General features: G+C 45.3%; 1 protein-coding gene across 2 annotated transcripts in view; it reads left to right on the forward strand.

The window, feature by feature from the left end:
• usp32 (ubiquitin specific peptidase 32) overlaps positions 1–17,154 on the forward strand; it is a 95,482-nt gene that overhangs the window by 11,761 nt on the left and 66,567 nt on the right. For both annotated transcript variants that reach the window (XM_014163631.2, XM_014163633.2), the window contains exon 2: positions 15,250–15,377. In XM_014163631.2, the coding sequence (XP_014019106.2) occupies positions 15,250–15,377 (128 nt within the window). The remainder of the gene's footprint in view (positions 1–15,249; positions 15,378–17,154) is intronic.

A 17,154-nucleotide genomic window follows, 5' to 3' on the forward strand; every position in this document is an offset into this window, starting at 1 on the left:
CAGCAGTGGGATGCAGGGTGGTATGCTGCTGGCATTACTAATCTCATATGTATACACTGTATTCTATACTATTCTACTGTATCTGTCTATGCCGCTCTGACATTGCTCGTCCATATATTTATATATTCTTACTTCCATTCCTTTACTTAGATTTGTGTGTATTAGGTATTTGTTGTGGAATTATTAGATATTACCTGTTAGATATTGCTAAACTGTCGGAACTAGTAACACAAGCATTTCACTACACCCGCAATAACATCTGCTAAACGCGTGTATTTGACTGATTTGATGTGTATGTCAGTTGTCCACGGCGCATGTGTTTTTGTTGGGTGGGAGGAGAATCAGGTCCATTGTTCCTCCAGTGCTGAATGGTGGCCCACTGGTCCACTGCAGTTAATGTGGCCTAGTGTCCAAGAATACAACCATTACGTCACAGCATCGCAACAATACAACTAGTGTTAGCCACAACGTGAACCTCCTTTGTTTTCCTCTATCTGCAACCATTTTACTATTATTTAGCAAAGTCATTGGTGTTAAATCCATTACGGCCCTATCTGACACTTAGAGTAATGTAATGAATTCTAGACAAGTGTTTGTCACGTCGTTCCTGGGTCAGTTAGTTACTATGGAGAGAGAGATGGGGATTCCAATTGTTTTCGTACACAGAATGCACAAAAGCAATACCCTTAACTTCCCAAAATGTCCAATTCAAATCCTCTAATGCGGTAAGGGGGGAAACAAAGCTTGGTTGGGGCGTAGCCTAATCATTGAACTAAACATAGTAGTTACATGTCCTGCCTTGTTCCAGTCACCCCCTCCCCCCCCCCTTAGCGACGGGCACTGCACTACTTCATCGTGATTGACTGCGTTGCCATGGATCTAACTGGTGTGTCTGGCACCGGCTATGCTGGGATGTCCATTCATTAAAATCTGTGTCGTTGTTAAGATTTGAGCGAGCAGCGAGCCCATGGCCTGAGGTTTAGCGGGGTAAAAGTGCTCTGAATACAGGCAAGATGATGAGCTCTTAAATGTGACTGGAACTCTGGATCCATGGTTATATATGACACACACACACACACACACAGCCAGAGGCAACTAGCAGTGACCTGAATGAGCATTTGGATAGTGTAAAAAAAATAAGTTTCTCCTCAGAATTCAAGACGGACAAAAGTGTAGATAAGTGTTTGATACGTGGTTGCTAGTAAAATGCTAGAGCAGCGCGGTAGAATCCCAAACAACCCCAATCTCCAGCCCTTTCCTCTTAAGATGTCTATCCTTCAGCTTCCGAGAGAAGATGGCATAATTGAAAGAATGTTGAAGGCTGAAGCAGCCAGGTGATTTTTTTCTGCGGCTGTCATTTCAAAGTGCTGTACTTTCAAGAGTCTCTCTGTGTGTGCTCTTCAAACCAGTTCAAATGACTTTCCACCACGTGTTATAGGAAAGCTTTTGACACCGCTGAAATCCTCTGCTTTTAACACATTCCTTAGATTATACTGTCACTTGTCAGCAGAGAAGACAAAAACAGCCTGCAATACTACCAGTATTCCAGGACCATGGCTTTAGTATAGGTTAGGCCAGATGTATTCCAGGACCATGGCTTTAGTATAGGTTAGGCCAGATGTATTCCAGGACTATGGCTTTAGGCTAGATGTATTCCAGGACCATGGCTTTAGTATAGGTTAGGCCAGATGTATTCCAGGACCATGGCTTTAGTATAGGTTAGGCCAGATGTATTCCAGGACTATGGCTTTAGGCTAGATGTATTCCAGGACCATGGCTTTAGTATAGGTTAGGCCAGATGTATTCCAGGACCATGGCTTTAGTATAGGTTAGGCCAGATGTATTCCAGGACCATGGCTTTAGTATAGGTTAGGCCAGATGTATTCCAGGACCATGGCTTTAGTATAGGTTAGGCTAGATGTATTCCAGGACCATGGCTTTAGTATAGGTTAGGCCAGATGTATTCCAGGACCATGGCTTTAGTATAGGTTAGGCCAGATGTATTCCAGGACCATGGCTTTAGTATAGGTTAGGCCAGATGTATTCCAGGACCATGGCTTTAGGCTAGATGTATTCCAGGACCATGGCTTTAGTATAGGTTAGGCCAGATGTATTTCAGGACCATGGCTTTAGTATAGGTTAGGCTAGATGTATTTCAGGACCATGGCTTTAGGCTAGGTTAGGCCAGATGTATTTCAGGACCATGGCTTTAGTATAGGTTAGGCTAGATGTATTTCAGGACCATGGCTTTAGTATAGGTTAGGCTAGATGTATTCCAGGACCATGGCTTTAGTCTAGGTTAGGCTAGATGTATTTCAGGACCATGGCTTTAGTATAGGTTAGGCCAGATGTATTCCAGGACCATGGCTTTAGTATAGGTTAGGCTAGATGTATTCCAGGACCATGGCTTTAGTATAGGTTAGGCTAGATGTATTTCAGGACCATGGCTTTAGTATAGGTTAGGCTAGATGTATTCCAGGACCATGGCTTTAGTATAGGTTAGGCTAGATGTATTTCAGGACCATGGCTTTAGTATAGGTTAGGCTAGATGTATTTCAGGACCATGGCTTTAGTATAGGTTAGGCTAGATGTATTTCAGGACCATGGCTTTAGGCTAGGTTAGGCTAGATGTATTTCAGGACCATGGCTTTAGTATAGGTTAGGCTAGATGTATTTCAGGACCATGGCTTTAGTATAGGTTAGGCTAGATGTATTTCAGGACCATGGCTTTAGGCTAGGTTAGGCCAGATATATTTCAGGACCATGGCTTTAGGCTAGGTTAGGCTAGATGTATTTCAGGACCATGGCTTTAGTATAGGTTAGGCTAGATGTATTTCAGGACCATGGCTTTAGTATAGGTTAGGCTAGATGTATTTCAGGACCATGGCTTTAGTATAGGTTAGGCTAGATGTATTTCAGGACCATGGCTTTAGGCTAGGTTAGGCTAGATGTATTTCAGGACCATGGCTTTAGTATAGGTTAGGCTAGATGTATTTCAGGACCATGGCTTTAGTATAGGTTAGGCTAGATGTATTTCAGGACCATGGCTTTAGTATAGGTTAGGCTAGATGTATTTCAGGACCATGGCTTTAGTATAGGTTAGGCTAGATGTATTCCAGGACCATGGCTTTAGTATAGGTTAGGCTAGATGTATTTCAGGACCATGGCTTTAGGCTAGGTTAGGCCAGATGTATTCCAGGACCATGGCTTTAGGCTAGGTTAGGCTAGATGTATTTCAGGACCATGGCTTTAGTATAGGTTAGGCTAGATGTATTTCAGGACCATGGCTTTAGTATAGGTTAGGCTAGATGTATTTCAGGACCATGGCTTTAGGCTAGGTTAGGCTAGATGTATTTCAGGACCATGGCTTTAGGCTAGGTTAGGCTAGATGTATTTCAGGACCATGGCTTTAGGCTAGGTTAGGCTAGATGTATTTCAGGACCATGGCTTTAGTCTAGGTTAGGCTAGATGTATTTCAGGACCATGGCTTTAGGCTAGGTTAGGCTAGATGTATTTCAGGACCATGGCTTTAGGCTAGGTTAGGCTAGATGTATTTCAGGACTATGGCTTTAGGCTAGGTTAGGCTAGATGTATTTCAGGACCATGGCTTTAGGCTAGGTTAGGCTAGATGTATTTCAGGACCATGGCTTTAGGCTAGGTTAGGCTAGATGTATTTCAGGACTATGGCTTTAGGCTAGGTTAGGCTAGATGTATTTCAGGACTATGGCTTTAGTATAGGTTAGGCTAGATGTATTTCAGGACCATGGCTTTAGGCTAGGTTAGGCTAGATGTATTTCAGGACCATGGCTTTAGTATAGGTTAGGCTAGATGTATTTCAGGACCATGGCTTTAGTATAGGTTAGGCTAGATGTATTTCAGGACCATGGCTTTAGGCTAGGTTAGGCTAGATGTATTTCAGGACCATGGCTTTAGGCTAGGTTAGGCTAGATGTATTTCAGGACCATGGCTTTAGGATAGGTTAGGCTAGATGTATTTCAGGACCATGGCTTTAGGATAGGTTAGGCTAGATGTATTTCAGGACCATGGCTTTAGGCTAGGTTAGGCTAGATGTATTTCAGGACCATGGCTTTAGGCTAGGTTAGGCTAGATGTATTTCAGGACCATGGCTTTAGTATAGGTTAGGCTAGATGTATTTCAGGACCATGGCTTTAGTATAGGTTAGGCTAGATGTATTTCAGGACCATGGCTTTAGTATAGGTTAGGCCAGATGTATTTCAGGACCATGGCTTTAGTATAGGTTAGGCTAGATGTATTTCAGGACCATGGCTTTAGGCTAGGTTAGGCTAGATGTATTTCAGGACCATGGCTTTAGGCTAGGTTAGGCTAGATGTATTTCAGGACCATGGCTTTAGTATAGGTTAGGCTAGATGTATTTCAGGACCATGGCTTTAGGCTAGGTTAGGCTAGATGTATTTCAGGACCATGGCTTTAGGCTAGGTTAGGCTAGATGTATTTCAGGACCATGGCTTTAGGCTAGGTTAGGCTAGATGTATTTCAGGACCATGGCTTTAGTATAGGTTAGGCTAGATGTATTTCAGGACCATGGCTTTAGTATAGGTTAGGCTAGATGTATTTCAGGACCATGGCTTTAGTCTAGGTTAGGCTAGATGTATTTCAGGACCATGGCTTTAGTATAGGTTAGGCTAGATGTATTTCAGGACCATGGCTTTAGGCTAGGTTAGGCTAGATGTATTTCAGGACCATGGCTTTAGGCTAGGTTAGGCTAGATGTATTTCAGGACCATGGCTTTAGTATAGGTTAGGCTAGATGTATTTCAGGACCATGGCTTTAGTATAGGTTAGGCTAGATGTATTTCAGGACCATGGCTTTAGGCTAGGTTAGGCTAGATGTATTTCAGGACCATGGCTTTAGGCTAGGTTAGGCTAGATGTATTTCAGGACTAGCCTATGTCTTTTGATAAAGGTATTCTACACATGATTCTGTTCTTTTAGCTTTTTTTTCTAATTGCATTTCAACCTACAAGAAGAGCCACTTCCTACCGCGCCTCAACACTGGGTCACACTCACCCATCTACCCATTTTTAATGAGCCACACGCTTTTCCTCCTTCCAGTCCCAGATTTATAATAATCTCTTTTACTTTGAGGCTGCTGATTTATTAACAATTTATTTAAAATTTTTATTTTGATTATTTTTCTTTTTTTTTCACCTAATGGAGAAAACAGTAATCAGTCGCCTAAATGATTCCCATAATTCAATTCCCCGCCGTACCCAAAGCAAACGAGTGAGCGAGCAAGACATTTTACCCTCTCTCTCCTCTTTTTTTTTTGCATGTCTTTTAATAACCACATCCTTCTACAGCAGCAGGTTGTCTACTATAGGGGCTTGGATGGGAATATGCTGAGACTGCGCTTGTCTGTGGGAATATATGCAAATAAGCCTAGTTTAATTGACCCCTGACCACCCTGGAGGACTCGGGGAGAGTGGGAGATGGAGAGAGGGAGACGATGCTGGTATTATTTTCCACACATCCGCCCCAGGCTTTCTAAAAGAAGGCAGTGGCCTAAGAACAGATTCACAGCTGAGGGAGGTATGCTGTAGGCTTTCATACTGGAACACCACCCTGCTGTGGGCTTTCATACTGGAACACAACCCTGCTGTAGGCTTTCATACTGGAACACAACCCTGCTGTAGGCTTTCATACTGGAACACAACCCTGCTGTAGGCTTTCATACTGGAACACAACCCTGCTGTAGGCTTTCATACTGGAACACCACCCTGCTGTAGGCTTTCATACTGGAACACAACCCTGCTGTAGGCTTTCATACTGGAACACCACCCTGCTGTGGGCTTTCATACTGGAACACAACCCTGCTGTAGGCTTTCATACTGGAACACAACCCTGCTGTAGGCTTTCATACTGGAACACCACCCTGCTGTAGGCTTTAATACTGGAACACAACCCTGCTGTGGGCTTTCATACTGGAACACCACCCTGCTGTGGGCTTTAATACTGGAACTGTCTGGTACAATAATCCTGGTGGACGCCGAGAAAAGCTCCAACTAGATTTTTTCAGGGGTGGCAGGGTAGCCTAGTGGTTAGAGGCAGGTGGCCTAGTGGTTAGAGGCAGGTGGCCTAGTGGTTAGAGGCAGGTGGCCTAGTGGTTAGAGGCAGGTGGCCTAGTGGTTAGAGGCAGGTGGCCTAGTGGTTAGAGGCAGGTGGCCTAGTGGTTAGAGGCAGGTGGCCTAGCGGTTAGAGGCAGGTGGCCTAGCGGTTAGAGGCAGGTGGCCTAGCGGTTAGAGGCAGGTGGCCTAGCGGTTAGAGGCAGGTGGCCTAGCGGTTAGAGGCAGGTGGCCTAGCGGTTAGAGGCAGGTGGCCTAGCGGTTAGAGGCAGGTGGCCTAGCGGTTAGAGGCAGGTGGCCTAGCGGTTAGAGGCAGGTAGCCTAGCGGTTAGAGGCAGGTAGCCTAGCGGTTAGAGGCAGGTAGCCTAGTGGTTAGAGCGTTGGACTAGTAACCGAAAGGTTGCAATTTCGGATCCCCGAGCTGACAAGGTAAAAATCTGTCGTTCTGCCCCTGAACAAGGCAGTTAACCCACTGTTCCCTGGTAGGCCGTCATTATAAATAAGAATTTGTTCTTAACTGACTTACCTAGTTAAATAAATGTGTAAAAAAAAATATATATATATATCACCACACTGGGTGTTGCAGCTGCAAACACGTACAATTCACAGAAACACTTTCTGACTAGGTGGAGGCACCTTCTTGTATTTCTAGCATAAACAATCAGTCTGTGTTGCTAGGCATCACCAGCTCTGTGTGCGTCAGGGCCTGTATCCACAAAGCACAGCAGAGCTCTGTGTGCGTCGGGGCCTGTATCCACAAAGCACAGCAGAGCTCTGTGTGCGTCGGGGCCTGTATCCACAAAGCACAGCAGAGCTCTGTGTGCGTCGGGGCCTGTATCCACAAAGCACAGCAGAGCTCTGTGTGCGTCGGGGCCGGTATCCACAGAACGTCTCGAAGTAAGAGTGCTGATGTAGACCGAGACGCTCTGTGGATGCGGCCACAGCACTGTAGCCTTTGGAGAGACACACACACACACACAGCCTTGACCCGGTGTGAGTGGGGGTTTAACCCCACTGATGGTGTGACAGGCTAATGTGTTTTATAATGGACTGTTCTATGAGCAGGGATAGGAACTGAAGCAGGGAGAAAGGTGGTTGGTAACTAGGTTACTACAGTACCTTCCTAGGGGAGAGAGGTGGTTGGTAACTAGGTTACTACAGTACCTGCTAGGGGAGAGAGGTGGTTGGTAACTAGGTTACTACAGTACCTGCTAGTGGAGAGAGGTGGTTGGTAACTAGGTTACTACAGTACCTGCTAGGGGAGAGAGGTGGTTGGTAACTAGGTTACTACAGTACCTGCTAGTGGAGAGAGGTGGTTGGTAACTAGGTTACTACAGTACCTGCTAGTGGAGAGAGGTGGTTGGTAACTAGGTTACTACAGTACCTGCTAGTGGAGAGAGGTGGTTGGTAACTAGGTTACTACAGTACCTTCCTAGGGGAGAGAGGTGGTTGGTAACTAGGTTACTACAGTACCTTCCTAGGGGAGAGAGGTGGTTGGTAACTAGGTTACTACAGTACCTTCCTAGGGGAGAGAGGTGGTTGGTAACTAGGTTACTACAGTACCTTCCTAGGGGAGAGAGGTGGTTGGTAACTAGGTTACTACAGTACCTGCTAGTGGAGAGAGGTGGTTGGTAACTAGGTTACTACAGTACCTTCCTAGCGGAGAGAGGTGGTTGGTAACTAGGTTACTACAGTACCTTCCTAGCGGAGAGAGGTGGTTGGTAACTAGGTTACTACAGTACCTTCCTAGTGGAGAGAGGTGGTTGGTAACTAGGTTACTACAGTACCTGCTAGTGGAGAGAGGTGGTTGGTAACTAGGTTACTACAGTACCTTCCTAGGGGAGAGAGGTGGTTGGTAACTAGGTTACTACAGTACCTTCCTAGGGGAGAGAGATGGTTGGTAACTAGGTTACTACAGTACCTTCCTAGGGGAGAGAGGTGGTTGGTAACTAGGTTACTACAGTACCTTCCTAGGGGAGAGAGGTGGTTGGTAACTAGGTTACTACAGTACCTTCCTAGGGGAGAGAGGTGGTTGGTAACTAGGTTACTACAGTACCTTCCTAGGGGAGAGAGGTGGTTGGTAACTAGGTTACTACAGTACCTTCCTAGGGGAGAGAGGTGGTTGGTAACTAGGTTACTACAGTACCTTCCTAGCGGAGAGAGGTGGTTGGTAACTAGGTTACTACAGTACCTTCCTAGGGGAGAGAGGTGGTTGGTAACTAGGTTACTACAGTACCTGCTAGTGGAGAGAGGTGGTTGGTAACTAGGTTACTACAGTACCTTCCTAGGGGAGAGAGGTGGTTGGTAACTAGGTTACTACAGTACCTTCCTAGGGGAGAGAGGTGGTTGGTAACTAGGTTACTACAGTACCTGCTAGTGGAGAGAGGTGGTTGGTAACTAGGTTACTACAGTACCTGCTAGTGGAGAGAGGTGGTTGGTAACTAGGTTACTACAGTACCTTCCTAGGGGAGAGAGGTGGTTGGTAACTAGGTTACTACAGTACCTTCCTAGCGGAGAGAGGTGGTTGGTAACTAGGTTACTACAGTACCTGCTAGTGGAGAGAGGTGGTTGGTAACTAGGTTACTACAGTACCTTCCTAGGGGAGAGAGGTGGTTGGTAACTAGGTTACTACAGTACCTTCCTAGCGGAGAGAGGTGGTTGGTAACTAGGTTACTACAGTACCTTCCTAGGGGAGAGAGGTGGTTGGTAACTAGGTTACTACAGTACCTTCCTAGCGGAGAGAGGTGGTTGGTAACTAGGTTACTACAGTACCTTCCTAGGGGAGAGAGGTGGTTGGTAACTAGGTTACTACAGTACCTGCTAGTGGAGAGAGGTGGTTGGTAACTAGGTTACTACAGTACCTTCCTAGGGGAGAGAGGTGGTTGGTAACTAGGTTACTACAGTACCTGCTAGTGGAGAGAGGTGGTTGGTAACTAGGTTACTACAGTACCTTCCTAGGGGAGAGAGGTGGTTGGTAACTAGGTTACTACAGTACCTGCTAGTGGAGAGAGGTGGTTGGTAACTAGGTTACTACAGTACCTTCCTAGGGGAGAGAGGTGGTTGGTAACTAGGTTACTACAGTACCTGCTAGTGGAGAGAGGTGGTTGGTAACTAGGTTACTACAGTACCTTCCTAGGGGAGAGAGGTGGTTGGTAACTAGGTTACTACAGTACCTGCTAGTGGAGAGAGGTGGTTGGTAACTAGGTTACTACAGTACCTTCCTAGGGGAGAGAGGTGGTTGGTAACTAGGTTACTACAGTACCTTCCTAGGGGAGAGAGGTGGTTGGTAACTAGGTTACTACAGTACCTTCCTAGGGGAGAGAGGTGGTTGGTAACTAGGTTACTACAGTACCTGCTAGTGGAGAGAGGTGGTTGGTAACTAGGTTACTACAGTACCTGCTAGTGGAGAGAGGTGGTTGGTAACTAGGTTACTACAGTACCTTCCTAGGGGAGAGAGGTGGTTGGTAACTAGGTTACTACAGTACCTGCTAGTGGAGAGAGGTGGTTGGTAACTAGGTTACTACAGTACCTGCTAGTGGAGAGAGGTGGTTGGTAACTAGGTTACTACAGTACCTGCTAGTGGAGAGAGGTGGTTGGTAACTAGGTTACTACAGTTACCCAACATGAATAAAATTGTTGCCAGGAAGAAGAAGGGGAAAAAAAGAATTCCATTGCAAAATAATGCTTTTAATGAATGACTGGTATTTCCATCAAAATGTGCTTCGAAGGCTAATATACTTCATAGGGTATTAAATCCTCAAGCAGCTTGGAAATTAGTGTTTCTTGTTTTACTCACGTTAAAGACGCGTGGTCCTTTTTATAAGGGTCTTCAGCTAAGTGTACCCCGACTGGGCTAAATTGTTGAAGATTGTGTTGCTTATCCCCGTTTCCAGTGTGCCAGCAGAGAGGGGATTCTTCCTCCACAACAGAGTAAAGACAGCCTCAAGATGGCTCCTTCTTCTTGAGGACAAACACGTGCATCAAGCTGTTCCAAGGAGTTTTGACTTCCCAACAGCAGCGGCTCACTTCTTTTTTTGAGCTGGCCAATTAGAAGCAAATGATTTGTGTTCGTCAGGCCCAGTCCTTTAGCAGTTCTGCCGTCGTCCTAGGCAAGCGCAACATATTCAGCCCCTGTGTCGTGTGTAGTATAAAGATTTGGAATGGATTGATAAGTTATGATGTGTATCATGTGCAATTTGGTGCATTTCAATTGAGCTTTATTCAGATGCACTTGGAAACAAAACATTGTTGCCAACTATTCACATCGGAGAGTTACAATGTTACACACACCTGTCTACAGTAGGAAACCTCACGGTCATCAATAAGGAGTACCTCAATGTTACACACACACCTGTCTACAGTAGGAAACCTCACGGTCATCAATAAGGAGTACCTCAATGTTACACACACACCTGTCTACAGTAGGAAACCACACGGTCATCAATAAGGAGTACCTCAATGTTACACACACCTGTCTACAGTAGGAAACCGCGCGGTCATCAATAAGGAGTACCTCAATGTTACACACACCTGTCTACAGTAGGAAACCTCACGGTCATCAATAAGGAGTACCTCAATGTTACACACACCTGTCTACAGTAGGAAACCTCACGGTCATCAATAAGGAGTACCTCAATGTTACACACACCTGTCTACAGTAGGAAACCACACGGTCATCAATAAGGAGTGCCTCAATGTTACACACACACCTGTCTACAGTAGGAAACCTCACGGTCATCAATAAGGAGTGCCTCAATGTTACACACACACCTGTCTACAGTAGGAAACCTCACGGTCATCAATAAGGAGTACCTCAATGTTACACACACCTGTCTACAGTAGGAAACCACACGGTCATCAATAAGGAGTACCTCAATGTTACACACACCTGTCTACAGTAGGAAACCACACGGTCATCAATAAGGAGTACCTCAATGTTACACACAGCTGTCTACAGTAGGAAACCACACGGTCATCAATAAGGAGTACCTCAATGTTACACACACCTGTCTACAGTAGGAAACCTCACGGTCATCAATAAGGAGTACCTCAATGTTACACACAGCTGTCTACAGTAGGAAACCTCACGGTCATCAATAAGGAGTACCTCAATGTTACACACACACCTGTCTACAGTAGGAAACCGCGCGGTCATCAATAAGGAGTACCTCAATGTTACACACACACCTGTCTACAGTAGGAAACCTCACGGTCATCAATAAGGAGTACCTCAATGTTACACACACACCTGTCTACAGTAGGAAACCTCACGGTCATCAATAAGGAGTACCTCAATGTTACACACACCTGTCTACAGTAGGAAACCGCACGGTCATCAATAAGGAGTACCTCAATGTTACACACACCTGTCTACAGTAGGAAACCTCACGGTCATCAATAAGGAGTACCTCAATGTTACACACACCTGTCTACAGTAGGAAACCTCACGGTCATCAATAAGGAGTACCTCAATGTTACACACACACCTGTCTACAGTAGGAAACCGCGCGGTCATCAATAAGGAGTGCCTCAATGTCACACCTGTCTACAGTAGGAAACCACACGGTCATCAATAAGGAGTACCTCAATGTTACACACACCTGTCTACAGTAGGAAACCACACGGTCATCAATAAGGAGTGCCTCAATGTCACACCTGTCTACAGTAGGAAACCACACGGTCATCAATAAGGAGTACCTCAATGTTACACACACCTGTCTACAGTAGGAAACCACACGGTCATCAATAAGGAGTGCCTCAATGTCACACCTGTCTACAGTAGGAAACCACACGGTCATCAATAAGGAGTACCTCAATGTTACACACACCTGTCTACAGTAGGAAACCACACGGTCATCAATAAGGAGTGCCTCAATGTCACACCTGTCTACAGTAGGAAACCACACGGTCATCAATAAGGAGTACCTCAATGTTACACACAGCTGTCTACAGTAGGAAACCTCACGGTCATCAATAAGGAGTACCTCAATGTTACACACACACCTGTCTACAGTAGGAAACCGCGCGGTCATCAATAAGGAGTACCTCAATGTTACACACACACCTGTCTACAGTAGGAAACCGCGCGGTCATCAATAAGGAGTACCTCAATGTTACACACATCTGTCTACAGTAGGAAACCACACGGTCATCAATAAGGAGTGCCTCAATGTTACACACACCTGTCTACAGTAGGAAACCACACGGTCATCAATAAGGAGTACCTCAATGTTACACACACCTGTCTACAGTAGGAAACCACACGGTCATCAATAAGGAGTACCTCAATGTTACACACACCTGTCTACAGTAGGAAACCACACGGTCATCAATAAGGAGTACCTCAATGTTACACACACACCTGTCTACAGTAGGAAACCGCGCGGTCATCAATAAGCCACGTATACCACACATGAAAGGAGTCATGACCCCACCACAATTAGTTCAAATTACAATAAACATCAAATCTACGATCATCATCCAGTATAACGGTAAAAATAGTGAAATATTTTGATCTTTGGAAACCAGTGTTTTCATTAAATGCATTGGCCCAGGCCTTGTTTCACAGGAGCATTGTAAAAAAGAATCCTTGTCTCAATGAACCAGCCTCAATGAATTTTGTTTTATTTACTTATCGAATTTGATTGTCCAACCACGAGTTTTATAATTTCTTCATTGTGTGGCCGTCCTCTTCCCACTGCTGTGGTGCTGAATCACAGCGGGAGTGGGGCGGGCAGGCCGGCCTGGTCATGGCTAGAAGGGATCCATCTTTTGTCAAATTAACGTCAAAAGTTATATATATTTTTTTTAGCATTATAGCTAACCCTAACCTCCCCCTTTTCTTAACCTGTTACTTTAATTCCATCTAAAGTCAAATTTTACATTAATTTTACAAAAGCTGTATCCCTTCTAGCCATGACCGGCCACCCCTGGTGTTTGACTGGATCTCTTTTTTGTACCTTTTTATTTAACCAAGTCAGTTAAGAACAAATTGTTATTTACAATGACGGTCTACCAGGGAACAGTGGGTTAACTGCCTTGTTCAGGGGTAGAACGACAGATTTTTACCTTGTCAGCTCGGGGATTCAATCTAACCACTAGGCTACCTGCCGCCCCTGGCTGGATCCCTTCTAGCCGTGACCGGCTGGCCCAGGTGTTTGTAGACAGCCATATTGTGTTATTTATTAGGCCTAATTAAAATGTTCATGCCTCGGCTAAATTACATTAGAGAGGCCTAGATTTGTATTTGAAAACTGCTGTTTTTGTTATTCATTAATTAAAATGTTTATACAAATAGCCTTTAGGATAGGTCGTTCGCTAATTATATTATACAAATATGTGTTTTATTACTGTGTAGGCGACTTGTTCTAGGTAAAAAAATGTTTTAATTTTTTTCTTTAAATTATGTTAATTTATGATTTATAGCAGGGATGAAGATAAAACTGCCAATGTTTTGCTTTTCAATAAAACCTGTCATGATGGTATATGAACATCGTTCTACTTTATTTTATTACAACATTACAGGCTAATATTAATTTGTGTTCAAATGAATGACAGTCATGTGATTTGGAGCACCATGTTAGACCTAATGCTTTATGCACCCAATTTGGGATGTCATGTACATTTCTCAAATATCCGGTAAATTAAAAATCTTGCAGGTCACGTTGTCCTAACGGAAACCTTGGTGTGTGTGTGTGTGTGTGTGTGTGTGTGTGTGTGTGAGAGCACTGAGTGCCGCTGCCCCTGCAGTCATAACTCTGTCGTAACAACCTAGCAGGCAGGAGAAGTATTGATGACCTGCAGTGTCAGTGTTGCTGCTGGCTGACTGGGCTCAGCAGACCTGGACTGTGCTGCTGGCTGACTGGGCTCAGCAGACCTGGACTGCACAGCTGGCTGACTGGGCTCAGCAGACCTGGACTGCGCTGCTGGCTGACTGGGCTCAGCAGACCTGGACTGCGCTGCTGGCTGCTCTGGGCTCAGCAGACCTGGACTGTGCTGCTGGCTGACTGGGCTCAGCAGACCTGGACTGTGCTGCTGGCTGCTCTGGGCTCAGCAGACCTGGACTGTGCTGCTGGCTGCTCTGGGCTCAGCAGACCTGGACTGTGCTGCTGGCTGCTCTGGGCTCAGCAGACCTGGACTGTGCTGCTGGCTGACTGGGCTCAGCAGACCTGGACTATGCTGCTGGCTGCTCTGGGCTCAGCAGACCTGGACTCTGCTGCTGGCTGCTCTGGGCAAAAGTTGCCTGTAGACAGAATCTACATCCCAAATGGCACCCTATTCCCTAGGACTTTGGTCAACTGTCGTGCACTAGGGAATGGGGAACCATTTGGGATGCTGCCCGTGACACCAATACGATCAACTTACTCTCCCCAAATTCCCCTTTAGTTTAAGACACCTTTGTCTTTAGCCTGATGTTAATTGGCTCAGGACACCTTTGCCTTTAGCCTGATGTTAATTGGCTCAGGACACCTTTGTCTTTAGCCTGATGTTAATTGGCTCAGGACACCTTTGTCTTTAGCCTGATGTTAATTGGCTCAGGACACATTTGTCTTTAGCCTGATGTTAATTGGCTCAGGACACCTTTGTCTTTAGCCTGATGTTAATTGGATCAGGACACCTTTGTCTTTAGCCTGATGTTAATTGGATCAGGACACCTTTGTCTTTAGCCTGATGTTAGTTGGATCAGGACACCTTTGTCTTTAGCCTGATGTTAGTTGGATCAGGACACCTTTGTCTTTAGCCTGATGTTAATTGGCTCAGGACACCTTTGTCTTTAGCCTGATGTTAGTTGGATCAGGACACCTTTGTCTTTAGCCTGATGTTAATTGGCTCAGGACACCTTTGTCTTTAGCCTGATGTTAATTGGCTCAGGACACCTTTGTCTTTAGCCTGATGTTAATTGGCTCAGGACACCTTTGTCTTTAGCCTGATGTTAATTGGCTCAGGACACCTTTGTCTTTAGCCTGATGTTAATTGGCTCAGGACACCTTTGCCTTTAGCCTGATGTTAATTGGATCAGGACACCTTTGTCTTTAGCCTGATGTTAATTGGCTCAGGACACCTTTGTCTTTAGCCTGATGTTAGTTGACCCTCTTTAATTTTCTCTTCCCCTCTCCCCTGCTCTCTCTCCTTCCCGCTCTCTGTAGTAACTGATGTGGAGTTGAAGCGGCTGAAGGATGCCTTTAAGAGGACCAGCGGCCTGTCCTACTACATGGCCCAACAGTGCTTCTACAGAGAAGTACTGGGAGACGGAGTCCCTCCGAAGGTTGCAGAGGTACAACCCAGAACATAGACACACCGTAACCATATTTACACGTACATACTACCGCAATCAGCACGACTAACCGGTGTGTGTGTGTATATAGCCTCGCTGCTGGGTTTTTTTCACTGTCTTTTTCACTGTTGTTTTTATTTATTTACTTGCCTATTGTTCACCTAATACCCTTTTTGCTCTGTTGGTTAGAGCCTGTGACAAATAAACTTTGATTTGATTTAGAGGGGAATGATGGAAACCAGAAGTGCTGTCTGTGGAATTTGAGTCCCCCTGTAATAAGGGTTACTAAACCAGGAGTCTGGGGTTGTGTTCCAAATGGAACCCTATTCCCTATAAATGGAACCCTATTATCTATTAACTGGAACCCTATTATTTATGAAATGGCACCCTATTATCTATGAAATGGCACCCTGTTCCCTATGAAATGGCACCCTCTTCCCTCTGAAATGGCACCCTCTTCCCTATGAAATGGCACCCTCTTCCCTATGAAATGGCACCCTCTTCCCTATGAAATGGCACCCTGTTCCCTATGAAATGGCACCCTGTTCCCTATGAAATGGCACCCTCTTCCCTATGAAATGGCACCCTCTTCCCTATGAAATGGCACCCTATTATCTATGAAATGGCACCCTCTTCCCTATGAAATGGCACCCTGTTCCCTATGAAATGGCACCCTGTTCCCTATGAAATGGCACCCTGTTCCCTATGAAATGGCGCCCTATTCCCTATAAATGGCGCCCTAGTCCCTATAAATGGGCACCCTATTCCCTATGAAATGGCACCCTATTCCCTATAAATGGCGCCCTATTCCCTATAAATGGGCACCCTATTCCCTATGAAATGGCACCCTATTCCCTATAAATGGCGCCCTATTCCCTATAAATGGGCACCCTATTCCCTATGAAATGGCACCCTATGAAATGGCGCCCTATTCCCTATAAATGGCGCCCTATTCCCTATTAAATAGGCACCCTATTCCCTATGAAATGGCGCCCTATGAAATGGCGCCCTATTCCCTATAAATGGCACCCTATTCTCTATTTAAATGGCCTAAAGAAAGAATGAGCTCATTAGAAAGACAGAGATGGATCATATCCCTTAGACATGGGCATCAACATGTCCCCTGTGTTTCCTTTACAAGCATCTGCATGACATTACATTGGCATGAGATGACATGACATAACATTGGGTTGACATTAGATGACATTGGGTCCTAGATCCATTCATTGAGGCTTCTTCAACTCGGAGTGGTCATGCTTTCAGTCTATTGAGATTGACCCTCAGTCATTTGTGTGCATCCCAAATGGCACCCTATTCCCTATACAGTAGTTCACTATATAGGGAATAGGGTGCCGTTTGGGATGCTGCCCATTGTAGCTGTGTTAGGGTGACCTCAGTGACTCGTGATATAAAGTCGTTTTAGACTATTCCAGTTCATACTGTAGCTAGCTTGTTTAATGCTTTTCCCCAGTTGGTTGTTAAATATTTCTAGTTCCACTTTCCAATCAGAGGCTCTCTCTTCCTGCTCTGGTTTCTGTCCAGTTAGGCTGTAGGAGGAACTACCCATACTGTCAAAGGACTATTCCCAATTACACACGTGCGCAAACACGCACGAAAGCACGCGCACCCAAACGCACGCACACGCAAACACGCACTAATGCACACGCAAACACACAGATGCTACCTGACTGACTTTATCAGTGACTAAACACTAATTGTGTGTGTGTGTGTGTGTGTGTGTGTGTGTGTGTGTGTGTGTGTGTGTGTGTGTGTGTGT

Source organism: Salmo salar, chromosome ssa20, assembly GCF_905237065.1.
Source record: "Salmo salar chromosome ssa20, Ssal_v3.1, whole genome shotgun sequence".
NCBI classification, from domain to species: Eukaryota; Metazoa; Chordata; class Actinopteri; order Salmoniformes; family Salmonidae; genus Salmo; species Salmo salar.